Source organism: Cervus canadensis, chromosome 4, assembly GCF_019320065.1.
Source record: "Cervus canadensis isolate Bull #8, Minnesota chromosome 4, ASM1932006v1, whole genome shotgun sequence".
In the NCBI taxonomy this organism is placed as follows: Eukaryota; Metazoa; Chordata; class Mammalia; order Artiodactyla; family Cervidae; genus Cervus; species Cervus canadensis.
The window spans coordinates 51,263,161-51,285,367 of record NC_057389.1 but is presented as its reverse complement, the minus strand read 5'-3'; the positions used below and the strand labels follow the sequence as shown (position 1 = coordinate 51,285,367).

At 34.8% G+C, this 22,207-nt stretch overlaps 1 protein-coding gene across 19 annotated transcripts in view; it reads left to right on the top strand.

Annotated features, from left to right (window-relative positions):
• Positions 1–22,207, top strand: part of TCERG1 (transcription elongation regulator 1) — a 52,463-nt gene that overhangs the window by 19,886 nt on the left and 10,370 nt on the right. For 9 of the 19 annotated variants that reach the window (XR_006268985.1, XM_043465094.1, XM_043465093.1 and 6 more), the window contains 11 exons: positions 331–531; positions 1,272–1,444; positions 2,317–2,405; positions 10,616–10,776; positions 11,881–11,937; positions 12,082–12,148; positions 13,218–13,268; positions 14,628–14,763; positions 15,582–15,671; positions 18,324–18,442; positions 21,799–21,949. Coding sequence is in view for 18 of the 19 variants with exons in the window: in XM_043465094.1 (XP_043321029.1) it covers positions 331–531; positions 1,272–1,444; positions 2,317–2,405; positions 10,616–10,776; positions 11,881–11,937; positions 12,082–12,148; positions 13,218–13,268; positions 14,628–14,763; positions 15,582–15,671; positions 18,324–18,442; positions 21,799–21,949 (1,295 nt within the window). In the remaining variant the exon portion in view is untranslated. The remainder of the gene's footprint in view (positions 1–330; positions 532–1,271; positions 1,445–2,316; positions 2,406–10,615; positions 10,777–11,880; positions 11,938–12,081; positions 12,149–13,217; positions 13,269–14,627; positions 14,764–15,581; positions 15,672–18,323; positions 18,443–21,798; positions 21,950–22,207) is intronic. The other 10 variants (XM_043465090.1, XM_043465084.1, XM_043465099.1 and 7 more) reach the window with 3 other exon arrangements.

Genomic DNA, 22,207 nt, shown 5'->3' with positions numbered 1-22,207 from the left:
CTTTATAAAAATATATTTCTATTAAAATTTGAGAATTTATCATTTTTATAGTTTTATGTTATTATGATTTATCACAATTTCATTATAGGTGTGACGCAAATTTCTGACTTTAAGGTACTTCTTGGGTTGAATTTCTGAATCTAATTGAATTTAGGCATTAGAAGTAAGCCAGATTTAAGTAATTAAGTAATATTTTATATGATTTTTTTTGTTTCAGTTCGCTCATTCATTTATTATGTTTGATAGAAAGATTTAGCTCATATTTTAAAGTTTTACTTTGTATCACAATTTGGTACTTGGATCTAATATTTTCTATTATTCTTCTTTTAGGTGTATTGCCAGGAATGGCCCCTCCTATCGTACCTATGATACATCCCCAGGTTGCTATTGCAGCTTCACCTGCTACCTTAGCTGGAGCAACAGCAGTTTCTGAATGGACTGAATATAAAACAGCAGATGGGAAGACATATTATTATAATAATAGAACATTAGAATCAACCTGGGAAAAACCACAAGAGCTAAAGGAAAAAGGTATAGTTGTAATGACTTAGTGGGACATAGTATACATAGAATGGTATTTGAAATTCTGAATTAATTCCTTTTTAAAACATTTGAGGGATTTTCTGTTTATATAGTGTTGGATTATTTCCACTGAATTGATAATGTGTTCATTTAAAAAGCCACGGTTGTTCTGCTTACATGTTTGTCCGTCATTTTACCATTTAGAGAAGTTAAATTATATGTCCACACTAATAGATATATTTTTTACTGTTGTCAGGAATTGCATAATTGCCTAATTAGCTGTTGAATTACTGTCATCATCCTTACTGAGATTGATAGTAGTGACCAGAAGGAATGTGTGTATTGTGTGTGTTCTGAAAAAAAAACTTTAGGCTGTTGGAACCTTGGAGGAAGAGGACTCATAATTGTCTATAATCACAAGTCCCTGTTTCTGTTTTTTAGTATGTTATCCCTTTCATTTGTAGCAAAAATGATACATGAATGTAAGACTTTATGTCCTTCTGAAATCAGTAGTTCTTTTCTGCTGACAGTCCTAATTAGTATAGCAAGGTATTTGAAGTTGAGCATGACATTAGATTCAAATCAATGATATTATAGGAAGAAAGTTTTACAGGAAGAATAATTTTTGTGGTTAACAGCTAGAAATGGAATATCCTTACTGCTTAGTCTCAGAGTTCATCAGAAGTTACATCAGAACCACTATGTGATGTTATCTCCATTTTTTTTTTTTTTCCTTTATTTTTTAATAGAAAAACTAGAGGAGAAGATTAAAGAGCCAATTAAAGAACCTTCTGAAGAACCTCTGCCAATGGAGACGGAGGAGGAAGATCCTAAAGAAGAGCCGATAAAGGAGATAAAGGAGGTAAAGGGCCATTTCCTACTGACAAGAGAGCCAGCGTTCATTGTTGGATACAGTTTACTGGTAACTGAAAATCTGTTTGCTGTAGTTTTAGATAATTGCTGTAAATCTGATCCCTGAAATTTTAGGGTTCTTTGAAATTTGTAATTCAGTTTTCCCTATGAAAATTTCATTGAATTACTTCTTAGACGAAACCAAGGCTGCCCTAAAAAGAGCGAGCCCTGGACCAGAGCTGATGTCTCCTCCTGACTTACAAGCTGCTACATCTTATAATTTTAAGTACAACTTCATATTTGGGGATTGTTCATTGTAGTTTACCTGTCCTCTCTTGCATGGAATAATCTCTGAACAGCACTAAAAGAGCTCCGCTTTTTGGACGCTCTGCTAAGTAAGGAATTTAGCAGAAAAAGAAGTAACCTTAAATGAAGAAATCTCCTCTAATATTCTATACCCCTTTCCTTATTTCTACTCCTAAACAGATGGTTAATGACTCTCTAAGTTAGAAACATCTTCTTTTGACGGGGTCTATATTTCTATGTGTGTGCCTTCTCAGTCATGTCTGACTCTTTGCGACCCCATGGATGGTAGCCCACCAGGCTCCTCTGTCCATGGAATTTTCCAGGCAAGAATACTGGAGTGGGTTGCCCTTTTCCTACTCCCGGGGATCTTTCAGACCCAGGGATTAAACTCCTGCGTTGGCAGGCAAATTCTTTATGACTGTGCCATCTGGGAAGCCAATAGGTTCTACTGTCATGGAATTCAGCTCTGCCTAAGGGGCAAAGATTTAGAAATTCTGACTTAGAGTCTCCCCTCTGTATGGTAGCAACAGACATTATGTTAGTTTTACTTTAAGGTATTTACAGTCTAATGTTTGTGGGATATTCAAGTATAATTTTGTGATATTAATTTAATGGGAGTAATACAATTTCCCATAGGAGCCCAAAGAAGAAGAGATGACTGAGGAAGAAAAAGCTGCCCAGAAGGCAAAGCCAGTAGCTACTACCCCTATTCCTGGTACTCCGTGGTATGTAGGTTACTTTAATTAGTAAGTTGTTTTATTTATTTATTTATCACCATGTTTGGTTATTACATTATTACACAATAGGAAGAGAAAGTACTTTAAAAAAGTATGTGTCAAATACTGAATGTTTTTTGGTTGTTTTATTTTGGATTCTCAAACCTAAAACTCAGCTGCTGCAGTATCTGCTCTTCTCACAGAACTCTCTATTAATATTTACTGATTATAGTTATAGATTTGAACCACTGTAAGATCCTGAATCTCCTTTTTTATTGTTTGAAATGTTTTAAAATTGCTTTATATCCTCAAAATGATTATGTTTAGAGAACTGTGTAAAATTACATCTTTTTATCTTAGCTTTGAGTAGTCTGTTTTTTCTTTCCTTTTTTTATTTGGTTCTCCCTTTTCTTCCTCTCCCCACATCAGGGCTTTCTTTCCCTATTCTATTTAATCTGTATTCAGTCTACTCATGGCAATGAGTTGGCTTGTTTCTTAAGTCTTGTAATCTGTAAATTCCCCTTCAACTTGTTTTCCTTTTTTCTCCTTGGTTTTATTATTTGTTCTATAGAATCCCACAGTCTGGGTTTTATTACTGGGTTTTATTTTTAATAGAATCCTCCATTCTGAATTTCCTGTTAATTTAGCAGGCAGTTACAGAGATGTGATCAAATTCATGCTTGATCTTTTTGGCAGACTAATTGATGATGACCTTTCCCTCAGGATGCATCTAGTTGTCCCTTTTTTTGTGTGTGATTTTAGTGGTCATTGCTGATTTTTGCCTAGATCAGTGGTTTTCCGGAGAAGGCAATGGCAACCCACTCCAGTACTCTGGAAAATCCCATGGATGGAGGAGCCTGGTAGGCTGCAGTCCATGGGGTTTCGAAGAGTCAGACACGACTGAGCGACTTCACTTTCACTTTTCACTTTCAGGCATTGGAGAAGGAAATGGCAACCCACTCCAGTGTTCTTGCCTGGAGAATCCCAGGGACGGGGGAGCCTGGTGGGCTGCTGTCTATGGGGTCGCACAGAGTCGGACACGACTGAAGCGACTTAGTAGCAGCAGCAGCAGCAGTGGTTTTCAATCAGAAGTAATTTTGGCCTCCTCCCCTCAGCCCCCTCCTCCCTGAAGTGGATGTTGGGCAAAGTCTGCAGGCATTTTTGGTTGTTGTAACTGGAAGGTATTAAAGGCATGTGGTAGGTATAGGCCTGGGCTGCTCCTAAACACCCTACCATATACAGGGTAGCTCCCTATAAGAATTAATTAATTTGGCCCAAATGCCAATAATGAGGAGATTGAAAAACCTGGCCTTTTAAAAAAAAAAAAAAAAAACCTGGCCTTTTGGCATATTTACTCATTTGCTTTTCCCACAGACAAGACCAGTAGTGTCAGCAAGAGTATGATTACTGAAGACAGTTTAAGATTTTTTTCTGGTTATTTTCCTACCTAGGTGTGCTAATACAGTTCCAGTGGTATGAGCTGTAAGTGTGGAGTGAGAAGCTGTCAGGACATTTCAGAATTAATAGAAAGACTATGGACAAAGAATTCTTGTGTCACCAGGGCTTCCCCTGGTGGCTCAGATGGTAAAGAATCCACCTGCATTGCAGGAGACCTGGGTTCGATCCTTGGGTTGGGAAGATCCCCTGGAGGAGGGCATGGCAACCCTGTCCAGTATTCTTGCATGGAGAATCCCCATGGACAGAGGAGCCTGGTGGGCTACAATTCGTGGGGTTGCAGAGAGTCAGAAACGACTAAGCACTCAGCACATGGACAAAGAATTCTTGTGTCACAAAACTACCCTGTGCTAATAATATGCATGATAAAGTGCTTAGGGTGAAGTGTACTGATAATCTGCAGCATTTAATATATCAAAAAAATAAGACTGGCAGATACTTAGGGGAAGGATAGATATGTGATAAAGAGCATATGATAAAATATTAAGTCTAAATCTAGATGGTCAGTATATTGTGTTCACTGTTCTAGAGACATTCTTTGAATATTCTGTATGTTTCAATTTTTCCATAATACTGAGTAAAAACCTATGGAAATAAACTAAAGAAATGCATCAGCAATTAATCAATTGATATAAATATGTAAATAAAAATAAAGTTGCCATGCCAGCCTAGGTAAATATAAAATTTCAAATACCATAAGTTCAAAGATAAATTTTTCATAAGTTGAAATCCAACACAGGTTACAAACAAATTATGAATGGCAAATAAAGGCAGCCTCACTTTGACTTCGTTTTTCAGTGGCTCAGTCATGTCTGACTCTTTGCGAACTCATGGACTGCAGCACACCAGGCTTCCCTGTCCTTCACCATCTTATGGGGCTTGCTCAAACTCATGTCCAGACAGAGGACATCCCCTTCTCCTCCTGCCTTCAGTCTTTCCCAGCATCAGGGTCTTTTCCAGTGAGTTGGCTTTTCTCATCAGGTGGCCAAAGTATTGGAGATTCGGCTTCAGCATCAGTAAAGTCAAGTCGCTGAGTCGTGTCGGACTCTTTGTGACCCCATGGACTGTAGCCTGCCAGGCTCCTCTGTCCATGGGATTTTCCAGGCAAGAGTACTGGAGTGGGTTGCCATTTCCTTCTCCAGGGGATCTTCCCGACCCAGGGATCGAAGCCGGGTCTCCAGCATTACAGACAGACCCTTTACCGTCTGAGCCACCAGGGAAACCCACTTCAGCATCAGTTCTTCCAGTGAATATTCAGGGTTGATTTCCTTTAGATTGGATTTAGATTGGTTAGATCTCCTTGCAGTCCAAGGTACTCTTAAGAGTCTTCTCCAACACCACAGTTCAAAAGCAGCAATTCTTCAGCACTCAGCTTTGTTTATGGTCCTGCTCTAACTTTCATACATGACTACTGGAAAAATCATAGCTTTGACTAGCTGGACCTTTGTTGGCAAAGTATTGTCTCTGCTTTTTCTTAGGCTGTCTAGGTTTGTCATAGTTTTCTCCCAAGGAACAAGCGTCTTAATTTCATGGCTGCTGTCACCATCTACAGGGATTTGGGGGCCCCCAAAGATAAAGTCTCTCACTCATTCCATTATTTCCCCATCTATTTGCCATGAAGTAATGGGACCAGATGCCATGATCTTCATTTTTTGAATGCTGAGTTTTAACCCAAGTTTTTCACTCTCCTCTTTGCACTTTCATCAAGAGGCTCTTTAGTTCCTCAAAGTTTTCTGCCATAAAGGTGGTGTCATCTGCATATCTGAGGTTATTGATATTTCTCCCAGCGGTATTAATCCCAGCTTGTGTTTCATCTAGTCCAACATCTCTCATGATGTACTCTGCATATAAATTAAATAAGCAGGGTGACTGTATACAGCCTGGAAATTCTCCTTTCCCAGTTTGGAACCAGTCTGTTATTCCATGTCCGGTTCTAACTGTTGCTTCTTGACCTGCACACAGGTTTCTCAGGAGGCAAATAAGGTGGTCTGGTATTCCCATTTCTTTGAGAATTTTCCACAGTTTGTTGTGATCCACATAGTCAAAGGCTTTAGCGTAGTCAAGCAGAAGCAGAAGTAGATGTTTTTCTGGAATTCTCTTGCTTTTTCTCTGATCCAACAGATGTTGGCAATTTGATCTCTGGTTCCTCTGCCTTTATGGCATGCTAAATCTTTGTGATGCAGTCTTAGTAAGCAATTGGAAAAGTTACAAGTCTCCATGACCTTAAAGACTTTTGTTTTATCAAAACGTTAAAAACTTTATTAGAACCAGAAACTAAAGTTTACTGAACCTAGAAAATTTATAATTTTTGATCCTTCTTTATTCTTAAAAAAAAAAAAAAAAAAGGTAAAATAAAGCCAAACCGATGCTCTGAAATACCAAGAAAAAAAATTCCAGTGTAATTAAGGAAAACATGAAACTTCATAATTTACATGTAATTTCTTAGCTTATCTCTTAAGAAATAGTAATTTGAAGAGTAGCATGTAAGGATACCAAGAAATAAACTAATAAAATTTGATTATGCAAATGAAGTAGCATGCTTGGTTAGCTGAACAGTTGAAAGTTACGGTTACCTATCTTATAAGAAATAGAAAATAATTAGGGAATTAAAGTTACACTGTTGATACATTCCTTCATTGATAAAACTTGGAAGATAATTTGGACAAGTGGTTATCTTTCAGGTATTCAGATGAACTATAAAAACATTAGGACCATGTAATTGCAGTTTTGGAGAGGGAATGGAGATGCTTCCTAAGTAAGACAGAAAGCCTAGAAGCTGTAAATAAAAAGATAATTAAGTTTGATCTCATAAAAATATAAAACTTTTGTGTGATAAGGTTTTGGGTATTTTGTAGACTAGAATCTTGCTAAATTCATCTATTATAGTTTTGTAGATTTCTCTGGGATTTTCTTCATGAAGAACTCTTATCACCTGCAGATGGGAGCACGTTTCTTATTTTCTGATTTTTAATGTATTTTCTTTTTCTTTTCTTGTTGCTAGGACTATCATATCAGTGCAATGCTAAGTAGAAGAAATGAACATCCCTGCCTTATTCTCCTTGTAGGGGGAGAAATTCAGTCTTTTACATCAGATATAATATTAGCTTATATGGTTTTTAAAAAATTTGATACTGTTTTTATCATAAATCTATATCTTTTGAAATGAGTTTTTCTCTTACATTCTTTTAATATGGAGAATTACTCTGAATTTTGATTGTTAAACTAACTTTAACAAGCATTTCTGTAATAAACCTTAATCATGGTAGATTAATCTTTTTAATGTATTGTTGGATTTGATTTGCTAGTATTTTACTAAGTATTTTTGCATCTATACTTGTGGCATGTGAATCCATAAGTTTCTTTGTAATGTTTTTGTTGGATTTTGGTATTAGGGTTTTGCTGGTTTCAAGAAATGAGTTGGATGGTGATTGGTGATTTCTATTCCTCTATTTACTGAAAAAGTTTGTAAGATAATACTTTTTCATTAAGGTTTTATAGAATTAACAAATAAACCATCTGTGGTCAGAGTTTTTTGGGGGGGAAGATTTTTGGTAACAACTTAAACTTCTTTAATAGCTATAGGACCATTCATTTTGTTTTGTTTCTTATGTTGTCTTTGGTTAAGTTGTATTTTTCAGGAAATTTGCTTATTTTGTGTAAGTTGAATTTGTTCTAATTATTTTCTTAGTATCCTTTGAATGTTTCTGTTATTATTATTCTCTTAATATCCTTTAAATGTCTGTGATCTGTGGTGATACTGCTTTTTCTTTCCACATAGTGGTGATTTGTTCTCTCTTCTGGACCAATCAAGCCATAAGTTTGCCAGAAGTTTTAGGGTGGTTGGGCGCCTTCACTCTTGCCCACTCTTATTTCCTTTTTTCTGATTACTTTGGGTTTACTTTATACTTTTTCTAGCTTCTTTTTCTAGTAATTATGAAGTTACTCTTAGGTCATTAGTGTTCTTATCATTTAAAGCTTAACAGTTTGCTTTAAAGCACTGCTTTAGCACCCTGGTGGCTCAGAGGTTAAAGTGTCTGCCTGCTGGGTCGGGAAGATCCCCTGGAGAAGGAAATGGCAACCCATTCCAGTATTCTTGCCTGGAGAATCCCATGGACGGAGGAGCCCTGTGGGCTGCAGTCCATGGGGTCGCAAAGGGTTGGACACGACTGAGCAACTTCACTTCACTTTAGCACCAGCCTACAAATCTTGATGTGTTGTATTCTCATTACCATTCAATTTTTAATTATAAAATTTATTTTTAATTTTTGTCCTTGACTCATATTATTTAGAAGTCTTTTTTTTCATTTCCTTAATTTGAATTTTTTCTGTGTATTTCACTTGTACTGATTTAATTGTCTTGTGGTCAGAGAATGTGCTTTCTTTGGTTTTGATACTTTCAAATTCATTAAGACTTTTTTTTTTCCAATTGTTCACCAGGTGTTCTTTCTTGGTACTGTTAGTTTTAGGGTTTGGTTGGTCTGGCAGTTGTTGAGATGGTTCTGTTAATCTATTATAATAGTGGAAATGCCTATTTCATCTGCTTTTTTTTTTTTTTCTATTTCATCTACTTTTAAGCTCTGTAAACAGGCTTATTATATATGTTTTACAGTTGTTACATGTTCCTGATTGTCTTTTTTTTTTTTATCATTATGAAAAGACTCTGTTTCTCTCTCATAATACCTTTTGTCTTGTGCTTTTTCCATCCATTTACTTTAAAGCTTTCTATAATTTTATGTTTAAAGTTTCTTAAAACAGCTTATAGTAGTGTCTTGTGTTTTTATTCACTTTGGAATGTTTAGACTGTTAACATGAATGTAACTTTTGGTTGGATTTAAATCTATTATTTGTTTTCTGTCTTCTCTATTTTTGTTCCTCCATTCGCCCTTTACTCCCTTTATTTTAATTATTTGAACATTTTCTAGCATTTAATAATTTATCTCTTGGCTTTCGGGTGATATCTCTTTGCATTAATTTTTAGATTTTCTTTTATTATAATATACCCATTTAACTATCATAGCCTACTTATTATTGTAGCACTTCACGTAAAATGTGGGACCCTTGTTATCATATAGGTTCTTTTTTAACCTTGTACCTACTGACCTTTATGTTACAGTTGTCATATGTATTACTGTTACATGCATTGAAAACCCCAACATGCGTTGTTCATAATTTTTCATACATATTTTGAAGAACTTAAGAGGAAAAAATCTTTGATACTTACCATTTCTGTTTTTTTCCCTTCATTACTAAGGATCCAGGTGCTTTTTTATTTATTTGTTTGGTATTTTTTTAGGTATCACTTCCTTTCAGCCTGAAAAACTTTCTTACAGGACAATTCTGATAGAAATGAAACCTCTTGGTTTCCCTTCATTGAGGATATCTTCTTTTCCTTTGTTCCTGAAGGATGTTTTTGCTCTATATGGGATTCTAGGTTGGCATTTCCTTTTTTCCTGGACTTTAATGATGTTGTTTTAACGTATTTTTGCCTCTCTGGTTTCTGGTAGGAAATCCACAGTCCCTGGACTAGTTTCCCTATTTGTTTTCTGCCGTACTTTTTGTTAGCTGCTCTCAAGGATTTTTCTTTATATTCGATTTCCATCTGTTTATGTTGTGTCTAAAAATGATTTTCTAGACGTTTATCCTGTTTGGGGTTCACTGAACTTCCTTAGTATTTATGTCATCTACCAAATTTGTAGATATCTTTGGGCCATTTTGTCTTTAGATTTTTTCTGCCCAGACATGTCTGTCAGGCATTTTGATATAGTCCCATAGGTTCCTGAAACACCATTCTTTTTTTTGTTTTCTTTTTTAACAGTTTCTCTGCTGAGAACCTCTGTCTTCTTTCAAGTTTTGGCTTATCTTTGTTTTGTTTTTCTTTATCTCATTAAGTGTAATTATAATTGCTGCTGTAAAGTGTTTGATTATTTCAACAATAGAGACTTTGTCTGATTAATTTTAACATCTAGGTCACCTTGAGCTTGGCAGCTGTTGGTTAACTTTGATTATCTGGTCATAAAGACCTGCTTAAGAGAAATCAGAGAAAAACTAAGAGAAGTTTTAGCTGCCTGTGCTACTATTACTGTGCAGCCAGGGGCCTCAGCAGAGGTTTGAGGGAGGAGAAATTTATACCCTTGCTTCTCTAAATTTTGACTCCATAGCTGTATTTCGTTTTTTTTTTAAACCTTAGAGAGTTCTTAGGTACTTGTTTCTTTCCTTATTGTTGCTGAGTTTCTAGTTGTAATTAATAGGAACACTGGGTTGTACTGGGTTACAGTGCCATAGCACAATAGGTGCTTTTATTTTTAGATACTTGATATAGTCAATTATTAAAAGCTTCATAAATAATTGCATTTGAGTTTGTAGTCTGTCTGGTTTGGTAAGAAATAGTATTATGTAATAGGTCAGATGCTGTGGTATGTGCTTTAGCTTTAGAACTGTTTAATAGCATTATTATTTGCTATTAGGCTCATCTTTTGTGATAGGTTAACATTGAGTGTGCCAGACATGTTCCTGAGCACTCTAAATTCTGATCATGAATGTTTTGCTTTTCCTAGTTTTTGGTTAGTATGTTGAGTTGGTATTTTACTTAACCCATAGCCAGTCACCTCTCCTTTTCTGAAAATCATATTTGGCTCCCTGTAAGTAATAATAATGTGAATGTGTCCTTCTCCACCACTACCACCTCCCCTTTTGATTGGATGGCATTAAAAGACCTAACTATAAAATATGTTCCATAACGTAAGAAAATGTTTGACTATTCCTAGGTGTGTTGTTTGGACTGGTGATGAGAGGGTCTTCTTTTATAATCCTACCACCCGTCTTTCTATGTGGGACCGGCCCGATGATCTGATTGGAAGGGCAGATGTTGACAAAATTATTCAGGAGCCCCCGCATAAAAAAGGGATGGAAGAGGTGAAGAAACTGAGTAAGTCTTAAATTAGCATTTGTCCTCTGATTTTAATATGCTTTTAATATTTTTATGGAAAATATGAGGCAGTTTAGAAATGTCTGTTTTCAAGGAATATAAGGAAAGGAATATTTGAGAAATGGAAAGTAGACTGCTCTTCTAGATTGAGTTCAGATGATTAAAAAATAGAGAATTTGGATAAAATTATGGTTTGTAAATATTTATTATATGTATTTTAAAAGCATCTTGTTCTTTTCAAGGTTGTCAGTTAGTCCAGGATATGTTGTACTGCTGATGCTTGCTTCATTCTTACTAATAGTACTGCAATGCTCCTCGGTGAGCCTTTTAGCACCTTTTGTGATTAGTGTTACATATTTTGAAATATTCAAGCTGTACAGGGTATTTTTAAAATATTGTTTATTAAAATTTGGTTAACTAAAACTGCAGTCTTTTAAACTTGATGAAATTTGGGGAAGTAAACCTTATTCCTGGGACTAGAGAGATGCCTGCACCTTCTTAAGAGATAATCTTTTAATTCACCTTACCCTCAGACAGCCTTTCAATATATAAGATATATAATAAATATAAATATTTGTATTTAATTTTTATTGCATTTTTTATTGATAATTTGCCATGGTATTGATAGGATTATGTTTTTTAAAAAACCCTTTATGTAGTATAGAAGCACGATAAATGACTCATTTAATACTTTAGTTGAAACAAATCCTGATATATCATTTATAATAATTGATAAATCTTCATAGATTATATATATACACGTGGTACTAACATTTTCTGCTTGCTTGTGATTTCCAAATTATTGGAACTTGGTCTACCTGGTGCAAAAGGTGTAAGGGTTTTATTCTTTATTTGATAAATATTCACTTATTTGATAAATGAATACAATATTCATTTATTGATAATTTTTATGTTACTAAAAATTTCAGAATGAAGCAAATTTAAAGGGAAGATTAATAGAGGAGTTGTAGAATTATCATGATTTGTTTAATGTTTTATAAAGAAGTGTTATAGATATATAAATAGTTGAGTAATTTTATTAAAGAAAAGATTGTGTAACATGTACATATAACTATTCATAATTTTTGAAATTTTTTTTGCCAGGGCACCCAACCCCGACAATGCTGTCCATCCAAAAGTGGCAGTTCTCTATGAGTGCAAGTGAGTGAGCTATAAGTTGCAGCTTTAAAAAAATACTGCTGACACAAGCGTTCCAGTAGTGGTTAGCAGAAGGATTCATACCTAAATATTTAAATTGTTGCTTGCTTATTTTTATTCTGACAGTTAAATTAAATTTTCTTATAGTTAAAGAAGAACAAGAATTAATGGAAGAAATGAATGAAGATGAACCTGTTAAAGCCAAAAAACGGAAGTAAGTAATACTTATAGTTTATGTAATTTAGGTAGATTTTTACCTTTTAAAAGATGATTAGGCTGCAGTCAGTTCATGATTAGGACAGGTAATGTGTGTGTTAGGAGGCAGAAGTCATGATTGCTCTCTTTAGGCCTATTACTAAGCCTTGCTTTAGGATGTAGAAATGGTGTCCCTTCGGTTTCTAGATGTGGAAGAGTTTTGGTTATTTAAATATGTATTATGAAGCCAAATGACATTATTATGATAAATTGTTTTCAGAGATTCATTACACCTGAATTTTATAAAAAAAGAAGTGTCCTTCCTAATGTAGATCCCAACAGCTACCGTTCCAAAAATCTGATAAATGTAGACCCAGACTTCTCTCTCTTTTTATATACTTGTCACTTCACTTAGTCCTTGTATCCATGGTCATTACTTGTTGAAGAGGGAACCCCTGAGCTTATTATTATTAGAAAGTGCTCTGAGAGAAAGAGAGTGGTATAAACGGAAGCCTTAGTTTGACCAGTGTGCAGTAAAATATGAATGTTACTAATTATGGGGGGTGAATGGGTGGGGTAGAAGGTGTTTGTATATGAGTGGGGGAGGCATGGGACCATTATTTAGCAGCAAGAAGGAAAGTTTGAAGACATTATTATGGATTGGTTTATCATAGTCCTTATCTGAGGACAGATTGAATGCAGCCAAATTATGGCAAAGAAATCAGTAAGACAACCCCTGTTAAGGGTGTTTCTTTTTTTAAAAAGTTTCTTTATTGGCAGCAGTGTTAAAGAAATTAAGATATTAAAGTGTGACTCATAATTGACCACAGTAACAGCAGCTGTTTGAATTTTTACAGTTGACTTTTTAGTTCTTGACCAAATGTATTTTTTATTAGTTGTAATCAACTGAATTTGTCTTCTTTTAAAAATCTAGAATAAGAATTTGTTTTCTTAATATTATAAATGACTGTATTCATTCTGTTTATGTACCATGATTTTGGATGTTCCTACAATGTTAAACTTTTAGGTTGTTTTTAATTGTTTGTTCTTATAGACAACTCTGTAAGGTTTTTAACTGCTTTTATCAGGAGAATGTCAAAGAAGTCCTTTATGTGGATTGCCCGAGCTTCTCTATTTAGGTACAAAGCTAAAAGCCTATTTTTCCTGGCTTAGTTTTTCTTTTATTTCTTTTATTGAGATAGATAGTGATAGTTTGTATTGTGACATTTTCATTTAGTATAATTCTGTAAAGGTTATTTGTTTTCATTAGTTGTATTTCTTGTCTTTTAACTCTTTATATAAATAGTTCTTAAATAAATTATTATAAGAGGGTATATTGTTTGGCAAATTGCTTTTACCTGTTTGTTTTGTGCATATCTTAGGTCACAGACTATCTCGCTAAGTTCCTGCAGGTCACGGATTATATCTTCTATTTTTGATTCATTCCCTAAATTGCTAAATACCTCTCACCATATCTGGGCTAGCCTTAGTTCCATTTAAATCTCCTGGGCTACCTTCATTTGCCTATATAGCATGATTTTGAATTTCCTAATGTTCTGTTTTCTTAATTCCCTTAAATTTATGCAGGAAATATGAACCAATTTTATTTGTATACAAAGCAGATCAAATTTAAGATGGAAGATCTGCTTAAACACACCTGAGTATTACTGAATTACTTTTTTTGATTATTCACATGAATGGGCCTTCTTCATAGGGCAGATGTTTGAGAGGTGACTTAATTTCATGTTCACAAACTCTCCTGAGTACTGTACAGCAGCAGGGGTGCCCTTAGCCCTGAGGTGCATTTTTGGAGAAACGAGAAGTAGTTTAGTCATTGATGAACAGTTCTAATTCCACCTAACTACTCCGGGGCCTATGTTGCTCTCTGGGACCTGTCCTTCAACTTAAATCTCAACTTATCACCCAGAAAGTGAGTAAAAAAAATGTCAGGTAGGTAAGGTATATATCTCACATATCCACTTGGCCAAATTTGCAGATATTTTATTATCAAAATAAATATTTGAGATTAGTAAGACTTTTACCAATTTTTATTAGATTAAAAATGGTATGCATTTATAATGTAAAAACATTTTGGAAAATACTGTTTTTCCTATATCGTTTCAAGAACTAAAAATTATATTCTGTGCTGTTTGATTCTAACACATAGAGTTTTATTGCAATATTGGATAAGTTTTGTTTTTTAAGTAAGGTCGTTTATTTTGTGTATCAAGTAGTATTAGGGAGAGACAGCATATTAAAGGTATTTTTCTTTCCTAACAATGTAGCCACTGTAACATCATTAGAAGCTCATTGTAACTTTATTATTATAATGAAAGTTGCCTATCCCTTAGAGTTGATTTGAAAAGCTCAGTATAATTTGTTTTTGCCAAAAATATTCTGCTCAGTAGTGAGTCTTGAATATTCCAGTGATTTTAAGATTTTAGTAAGATTATTTATTAATATTTTGTCAGTTGATGCCTGTATTTTCTTTTTTATAGGAGAGACGATAATAAAGACATTGATTCAGAGAAAGAAGCTGCCATGGAAGCTGAAATTAAAGCTGCCCGAGAAAGGGCCATTGTCCCTCTGGAGGCCCGAATGAAGCAGTTCAAGGACATGCTGCTAGAGAGAGGGGTCAGAAAACAATCTTTGGGGGAGATATTTCTGTTTTGTATAAGTAATATAAATATGTCTTGCTAAAAGGTCAAATCTAAGGTTAGTGCTCATGTCGTGGGGGCGGGATAAGGGAAGCCTGTCAAATCACTGTGCTCTTTTTCAGATAGCGTTTTTCTTGGCTAATTATATTATGTTTTAACTAAATGCCATTTTATTATCCTTTTAAGTACAAATAACATTTAACATTTATTGGGTCATTAAATTTTGGTGAGTAATATGACGAGTATTAACATTACAGAATGGCGGACAACTCGGGATAGGTAAGGTAAATGTGATTCTTTTAATATCTACAGAATGGCTTTTGGTTAAAGGAGTACTGGTACTTTATGATATTACTATTAATGAAGCTTAATTGAGAAGGGATTTCAACCTTTTGATTATATTCACAGATTCATTTGAGTAAGTAAAATTGTTCAACTTTATACCACAACATTGTTCACAAGATTAGAGCAAGCTTGGGAAATCAAAATGCAAATCTTCAAGGCTTTTTCTGATGTACTGATTTTTAAAATGTCACACAGTAGTGGTTATTTTAATGAGTAATTAAGTGTGTTATTTCTATATAATATAGAAATGTTCAGAGCCAATTAGTGTGGAAATTTGCTTTTGCCTAGCCTCCCACTGCTTGTCATTTATTAGTGATGGAAACTGCAGTATGGTTTTTATTATGTGTCCTTTTTAAGTAGACGTCCCATAGATTTCAAGCAAAATTATATGACCTTTCAGTTTTTAGAACCAACTTAATTTATGAGGCAATACATTTTTTTATTTTAAAGGTGTCTGCTTTTTCAACATGGGAGAAGGAGTTGCACAAGATAGTTTTTGATCCTCGGTACTTATTGCTCAATCCTAAAGAGAGAAAACAGGTAAAATGAAAATAACAGTAAGAAATGTATATCCCTTGCCAGCATAACTTTTAAATTGAACCGTTTCATACCTTAGTGACCCTCTGTGTCGTCATTTCTGCCTCAGAAATACTTGGATATTTTTGCCATTATGGACATGGCTTTTGCCTCATGAACATTTTGTCCTTATGTTTCATGTATACTGATGTTATACCAAGGTTTCAAAATCAACTCATGTACATTTATTAATTTTTATTGGGCAAATGATGCAAATTTAAGGTAGCAAGATAGCAAAATACAGAAGAGGAGAAAGGAATAAAACTTGCCTACAATTCTTCCCAACTGATAGTTCCAGTGTTTGACATTTGACCCTTCCCAACTGTGGTGTGTCAGCATATGCATCTGTATGTATCTGTGTTGTAGATAGACAAGACTGAAGTGACTTAGCAGCAGCAGCAGGTTTTTATCTCACACCCTCTACACACACATCTCTTCAGTGGCAACTGTTAGGATGTCTTTTCATAATAAACTTAATGGACGCTTCAGGTCTCTGCTGAACTACAATTATAAGAACTAGAGTTGCCTTATTACCGAGCTGCTGTTTATTCCCATTGTGATTCAGTGACATATATCTCAGTGAATGCTTCCTCTGAAATATTGCACACTGCAATACTTTTTATAGTTTCTGAATTACCTGGACCGCCCTGACACTGATCTGTGTAAAACGTTGAGTATGTTGAACCACTTGCTATAGCGCTGTTGAGGTAAACAGTTTCATTTGGTAGTAGTGTCCATCTTCCATATTTGTAATTTAATGGTTGGAATAATTTAGTTCTGATTATAGACGTTTTATGAAAAGAGGACGTTTACACTGTGTCAGAAATGTATTTGAGACTCATAATAGGAAGACATGACTTTCCATATGTATTTCATGCACAATAATGTTTTTTATTTTAAACTCTTCATGTGTGATGGTCTCATTTTCACTCAGTTGATGGCCCTATCAGAACCTGTAAATTAGCCTTGATTTTTTACTTTCCCCACTGTGCATTTCAAGTCTTATCAGCACAGTCTACCTCCAAAACCTTTTCTAAATCCAACCTCTTATTTACCATTTCCCTCACTAAACCCTAATTCAAAATACTCTGATTGTGGCGCCTAATTGAACTTCTTGCCTCCTCCATTCTTTCTGTCCTCTGTAGTCAAGTTCTCTTTCCACACAGCAGCCAGACTGATCTTAAAATTTAAATGACAAATTAAGGCAGTATTCTGTTGCTTGAAAAATTGGCACTGCTTACTATTTTAGTTAGAATAAAATTTTCATGGCCTGTAAGATTCTCTATATACTCATCTCTGCATACTTCTCAAGACTTTTATGTTCATTTATTCTAGCTACACTGACACTGATATGCCTTGGCCAGTACTGGAATATTCTGGTACTTAACTAGTCCCTCTTCCTGAAGTGTCCTTCCCCCAGGTGTTTGCATAACTTACTAAATCATTTACATTCAGATACTTGCCCAGATGCCTTCTGATTAACGTCTTTGCCTTCATTACTCTCAGTAGCACTCAGAACTCTCATCTAAAATTATTTTACCATCTGTCTTTCCCTACCACAACCTGGGGACTTTCATGTTGGAGAGTTTGCTTAGATGTCTTTGTAGACCCTGACTGCTAATGGTTAAGAACAAGGTACTAAAATGCTCTTTGGGCTCTCTTAGCATCTGGGTGGGCTCTTATGATTGTTGGCTTTACTGTAGAACAGTGGCTCTCAACCAGGGTTTTTTTTACACTGGAGGACATTGTAGTTTGCCCCAGTGAGGGAGTGCTGCTGGCATCTGGCAGCCAGGGATGCTTCTGAACATGGTCTGGTCAGTGCTGAGGTTGAAAACTCCCTTGCTGTGGGACGATTTCAGCTGGTTTATTGAGATCCTCTAGAGCAGGTCATTTTTAGGCTGATGAGATCCTGGATAAGGACTGTGTCTTGATAACACGGTATGTTTTCTCAATCTAGTATGCCTTATTCCTAATTTATGTTCTCCCAGTCCAGAGACGGTTTTGCCTTTTAAAGGAAGGGTCAACAAAATTTTAACATAAAGGATTAGATAATAAATATTTTAGGTTTTGTGGGCTATGTGGTCTCTGTCATGATTGTGTAACTCTGCTGTTGTAATGTGAGAACACCTGTAGATTTATGTAAAGGAATAAGCGGACACTGAAATTTGAATTTCATTTAATTTTATGTGTAATTAAGTTTTCTATTTTTCCCCCACCTTTAAAAATATCAGAACTATTCTTGGGCTGTATAGGAACAGACATTCAGGCCAGATTCAGCCAACAGATTGTGATTTGCTAACCCTTGCTTTCTAAAATCACTCCTTGCCTTATTACTGAGTTTCAAGAGTGCCCCAGATACATAAAGTTGGCAAGGAGAATCTAGTGATTAAACTGCTTTTTCAAAATCTTTGTTATAGCTGTACTGTGTCCTTACTTCAAAGTTGAGATTTGCTATAGATCATTTGCATATAATTGAGTTACCTATAATTAACATACTTCTCCTATTTTGGGACAGATGTTGACATAGCATTTTTCTTTTTTTCATAGATTCTCTAGTTTGGTATTTAGAGTACCAATATGAAAGACTGATATCAATTTGTGGTTTTTTTGTAATAGGTATTTGATCAGTATGTAAAGACCAGGGCAGAGGAAGAACGGAGGGAAAAGAAAAACAAAATAATGCAAGCCAAGGAAGATTTCAAAAAAATGATGGAGGAAGCAAAATTTAATCCGAGGTATATGGTTTATTACTGTCAAATACCAAAGCATGTATGTATTTTCTCCAAATCAGTTGAAATATATATATATCTTTTGGATTTGGGGACATGAAAAGCTTCTTGTTTGATTATTGATGTCTGGCTTTCCAAGAATCTTCTTTCATAATACATTTTCTTTGGAGGATTCCTGTTACTGGTTCCTGAGGCACTGGTTTTCAGGAAGGTACCTTGTTTTAAAAACTTCTCTTTGAGAATAAATTTCTTTCTCTGAAACTGGTAAATGATTACAAATCTCTTGTCTTCTTAAAGATTTACACAATAAATTGCAGAGGAGGAACATTATTTTGATTGAATTGAAGTAATGTAGGATCTTTCGTTTTAAAAATTTCTAAATGTGTTGATGATTGTTTGACACTTCCAGTTGATTGTTAATATATATTGAATATATGTAATGGCTGAAGAAAAGGAGATATTTTAAATGTACATGCTTAGGATTATAATAATATCATCAATTATTGGATATTTTAGATATGTGAACTTTCACATATATGCAGTTAAAGTAACATGCATATGTATGTGTGTATTACCACATTCAGTCTTCAAAACAGCCAATAAGATTTAGGTGCTCATATCCTACCTATTTTACAAAAAGGAAAGTAAGATTTATACACATTAGGTCACTTCACTGAGTAAATGTGGAATTTCTGCTAGATTCCAGTATTTTAAATTGCTATGAATATCCCAGAATATGAAGAATTTCTGAAACTATGGGGTAGAATCATGGAATCTCTGGGTTTAATGGTACTGTTTAAGGGTAATAAGAGTTTCAGACTCTCCAGGAGATCTTGGGCGTTTTTCTTAATCAAAAGATTAAAAATTCATGGGTCTGTGTAGTTGTGACTCTGTTATAAAGTACTTTTTGGAAGGTATTTGAATTGGTATTACATGAGATTAGAGATTAGTAATTTTCTTGGATATTGTAATTATGGTAGAAAAAGGATTTACTCTCAGGAGATGCATGCTGAAATATTTATTGATGGAATCTCATGATGTCTACAGGTTACTTCCAAATGATTCAGCAAAATATATCCATAAAAACCCTTTATGGATCTGGGAATAATTGAGACTCCAATGAGATTTCTCTGTTGTAGATTTGAAAAGTTAAATCTTACTGTATCACAGTACCCTACTAATATTCTTTTGGGGCAGATAAAATTGTTGGAGTAATTTTTCCTTTGCAGGTTATATCAGAAAGTAAAGCCATCAGGCACAGAACTTGAAGTCTTAGCACTTGGGGCATTGGGCTGTGTTGCTAAATTGATGCATTTGACACTGGCATAGAGATTAGGACCCATTTTAGTAAGTAGGAAACAAAGAGGAAAAACTTCTTAAAGTTGAGAAAATACCATCCATAGACTTTCTTTGAATTGGGAAAAGACCACAAGCACAGAACTCTAAAGCACAGGAGTTGATTCCAAGGGAAAGAATGACTGGGAAGAATTACCTAACTTAGTGACTGTTTCTTCTATGTTTTATTTCTTTTTTGTTGGAAATTTCGGGTGTACTTCCTATGGTTAACTTCAAGTCATTATACTCTTTGTCATCCATTATCACCAAAAACTATCCACCTCTTTTCAGTAAAGAACTTTTATACCATGTGTGTTATAAAGTATGTAGCAAGATACTATGATAAATTCTTTGCAATAGCATTTTTGGAGTTAAAAGATGAGTCATATGAAAACATCTCTATGGAATCTAATGCTAAAATTTTAGTCTGTTCTGATTAAAAAAAATTGCTACCTTTTTTTAAAACCTGTTTTAAATAATAGAAATATGTATTAAATAATTGAATTCTCACTTGTTCATTGATTTTACATTTTTAAGAAGTTTGTTCTTTAATCATAGTAATACTTTCTCTTAAAATTATAAAGTAGGGTACCTAATTTATCATGGAAAGAAAATAGATTTATTGAACTTAATCTTTAATACATGAGATAAAGTGTTTTATTTTTGTATTGAGATAGATGGTTTTTCGAGGGAAAAGTAAGTTTTATTTTTCCCCTCTAAAAATAAGCTAAACATGGGAGTATTTGAATTCTTACTATATACAATAAGGTGAAAAGCTTCAGATATTGAAATATATCCAACTATATGAAAGCTTTAGAAATGCTTCTTTTATTCATGGAGAAACTTCTTTAATACTTAGCTTCATTGTCCTTCATAGACTTGATTTTCCATATCTCTACTGAAGCTACCTAACTGTTCATCCATTAAGATCATGGTTTAAATTCTTTGAACATATTTTTATTTAATTCTTCCAATATAATTATAGTAGTTTAAAAGATTGGTCTATACCTCAAACATCATCTGGGTATTTTGGGTTACTTTCTATTGCTTAAGGTCCCCCCCGCCCCGTGGATCACATGTTTCTTTGTATGTGTTGTGATTTTTAATTGAATATTGAACGTTGTGGAATAATAGGTAGAGACTGTTATCTTCCTCTCAAGAGTGTGGATTCTTGTTTGAGCAGGCAGTTCAATTACAGGCTGATCACTTTAATTTTAGGTTTGATTTTATGTTGCTACTGTGGATCTCAGAAAGTGGGAATTGTTTTTGTCAAACTTCCAGCTTTGTGTCCCTGTGGATCTTTTGTGGATTTTGTTGTCCTCCTATTGTTCCTTTTCCAGTGCTTCTCGGTGTCTAGTGTCTCTTTTTTGCTCTTAAGCCTGTAGCAGTTTGGTACAGGGAATAGTTTTTCTGCTGTTTTATAGCTTGGTATTGGCTGTCTACTTATTCATGGGGAATTTCTAAATGGTATTTTTCTGGGGTACCTTCTTTCTATAGCTTCTTCCTCTGCCAATTTTTTTTAGCACCCCCAACTCTGATCTTTGCTGCTTCTAGCTCATGGGGATCGCTGTACTCTTTTTGGACTCTAGCTGTTTGCATTTTGGGAAATTGTCCTGAGGCAGAGGGCCATGGGGCTTCTTACTTCAGTTTTACTCTACCTGTTGTCCAGTGCTTGAAATCAGTTGCCTCATATATTTTGTCTGGTTTTATAGTTGCTTTTGGAGGGAGAGCTAATTCAGGAAGAGTTAGTCAGTCTCATCTTAGAGTGGAACTAAATGAACTCTGAAGTTTCTTGAAATACACAGATTTTTTGCTCTAGATGTCTGTCCTCCTAACATCATGCTGATAGTAATACAGATCTCTAACCACAGTTTTAGTCTTTAGCCCTTTTACTCCTTTCTGTTGGTGGATGTTGGGACTCATTGTCTTGTTGGCACATACTCTTAATGGGAAGATGATATCATCTGTGCCTTTCTTCAAGTAGAAATAGCTCTACCAAAGTTAGCACACTTGCCATTTTGTTACAGAGCTACATTTAGTGAATTTGCAGCCAAGCATGCTAAAGATTCAAGATTTAAAGCAATTGAAAAGATGAAAGATCGAGAAGCCTTGTTTAATGAATTTGTGGCAGCTGCAAGGAAGAAAGAGAAAGAAGATTCGAAGACGAGAGGTGAGAAGGTAAGAAGGTTTAGTTCCAGTGGTGTGATTGATGGGAGTATGAATGGTAAGGGACTAACCTGGTGCTGTTTCTAATCTCATTCATGGGCTTAAATATTAAGTTGGCTGAAAGGTTCATCTGGTTTTTCTGTAACATCATATATATGGACAAACCCAAACAGACTTTTTGGCCAACCCAGTAACAAGATCCATATTTACTGTCTAGCTTTTACAGTTGTTTATATGTGTGTGTGTGACCGCTTCCATAATGCGCATTTA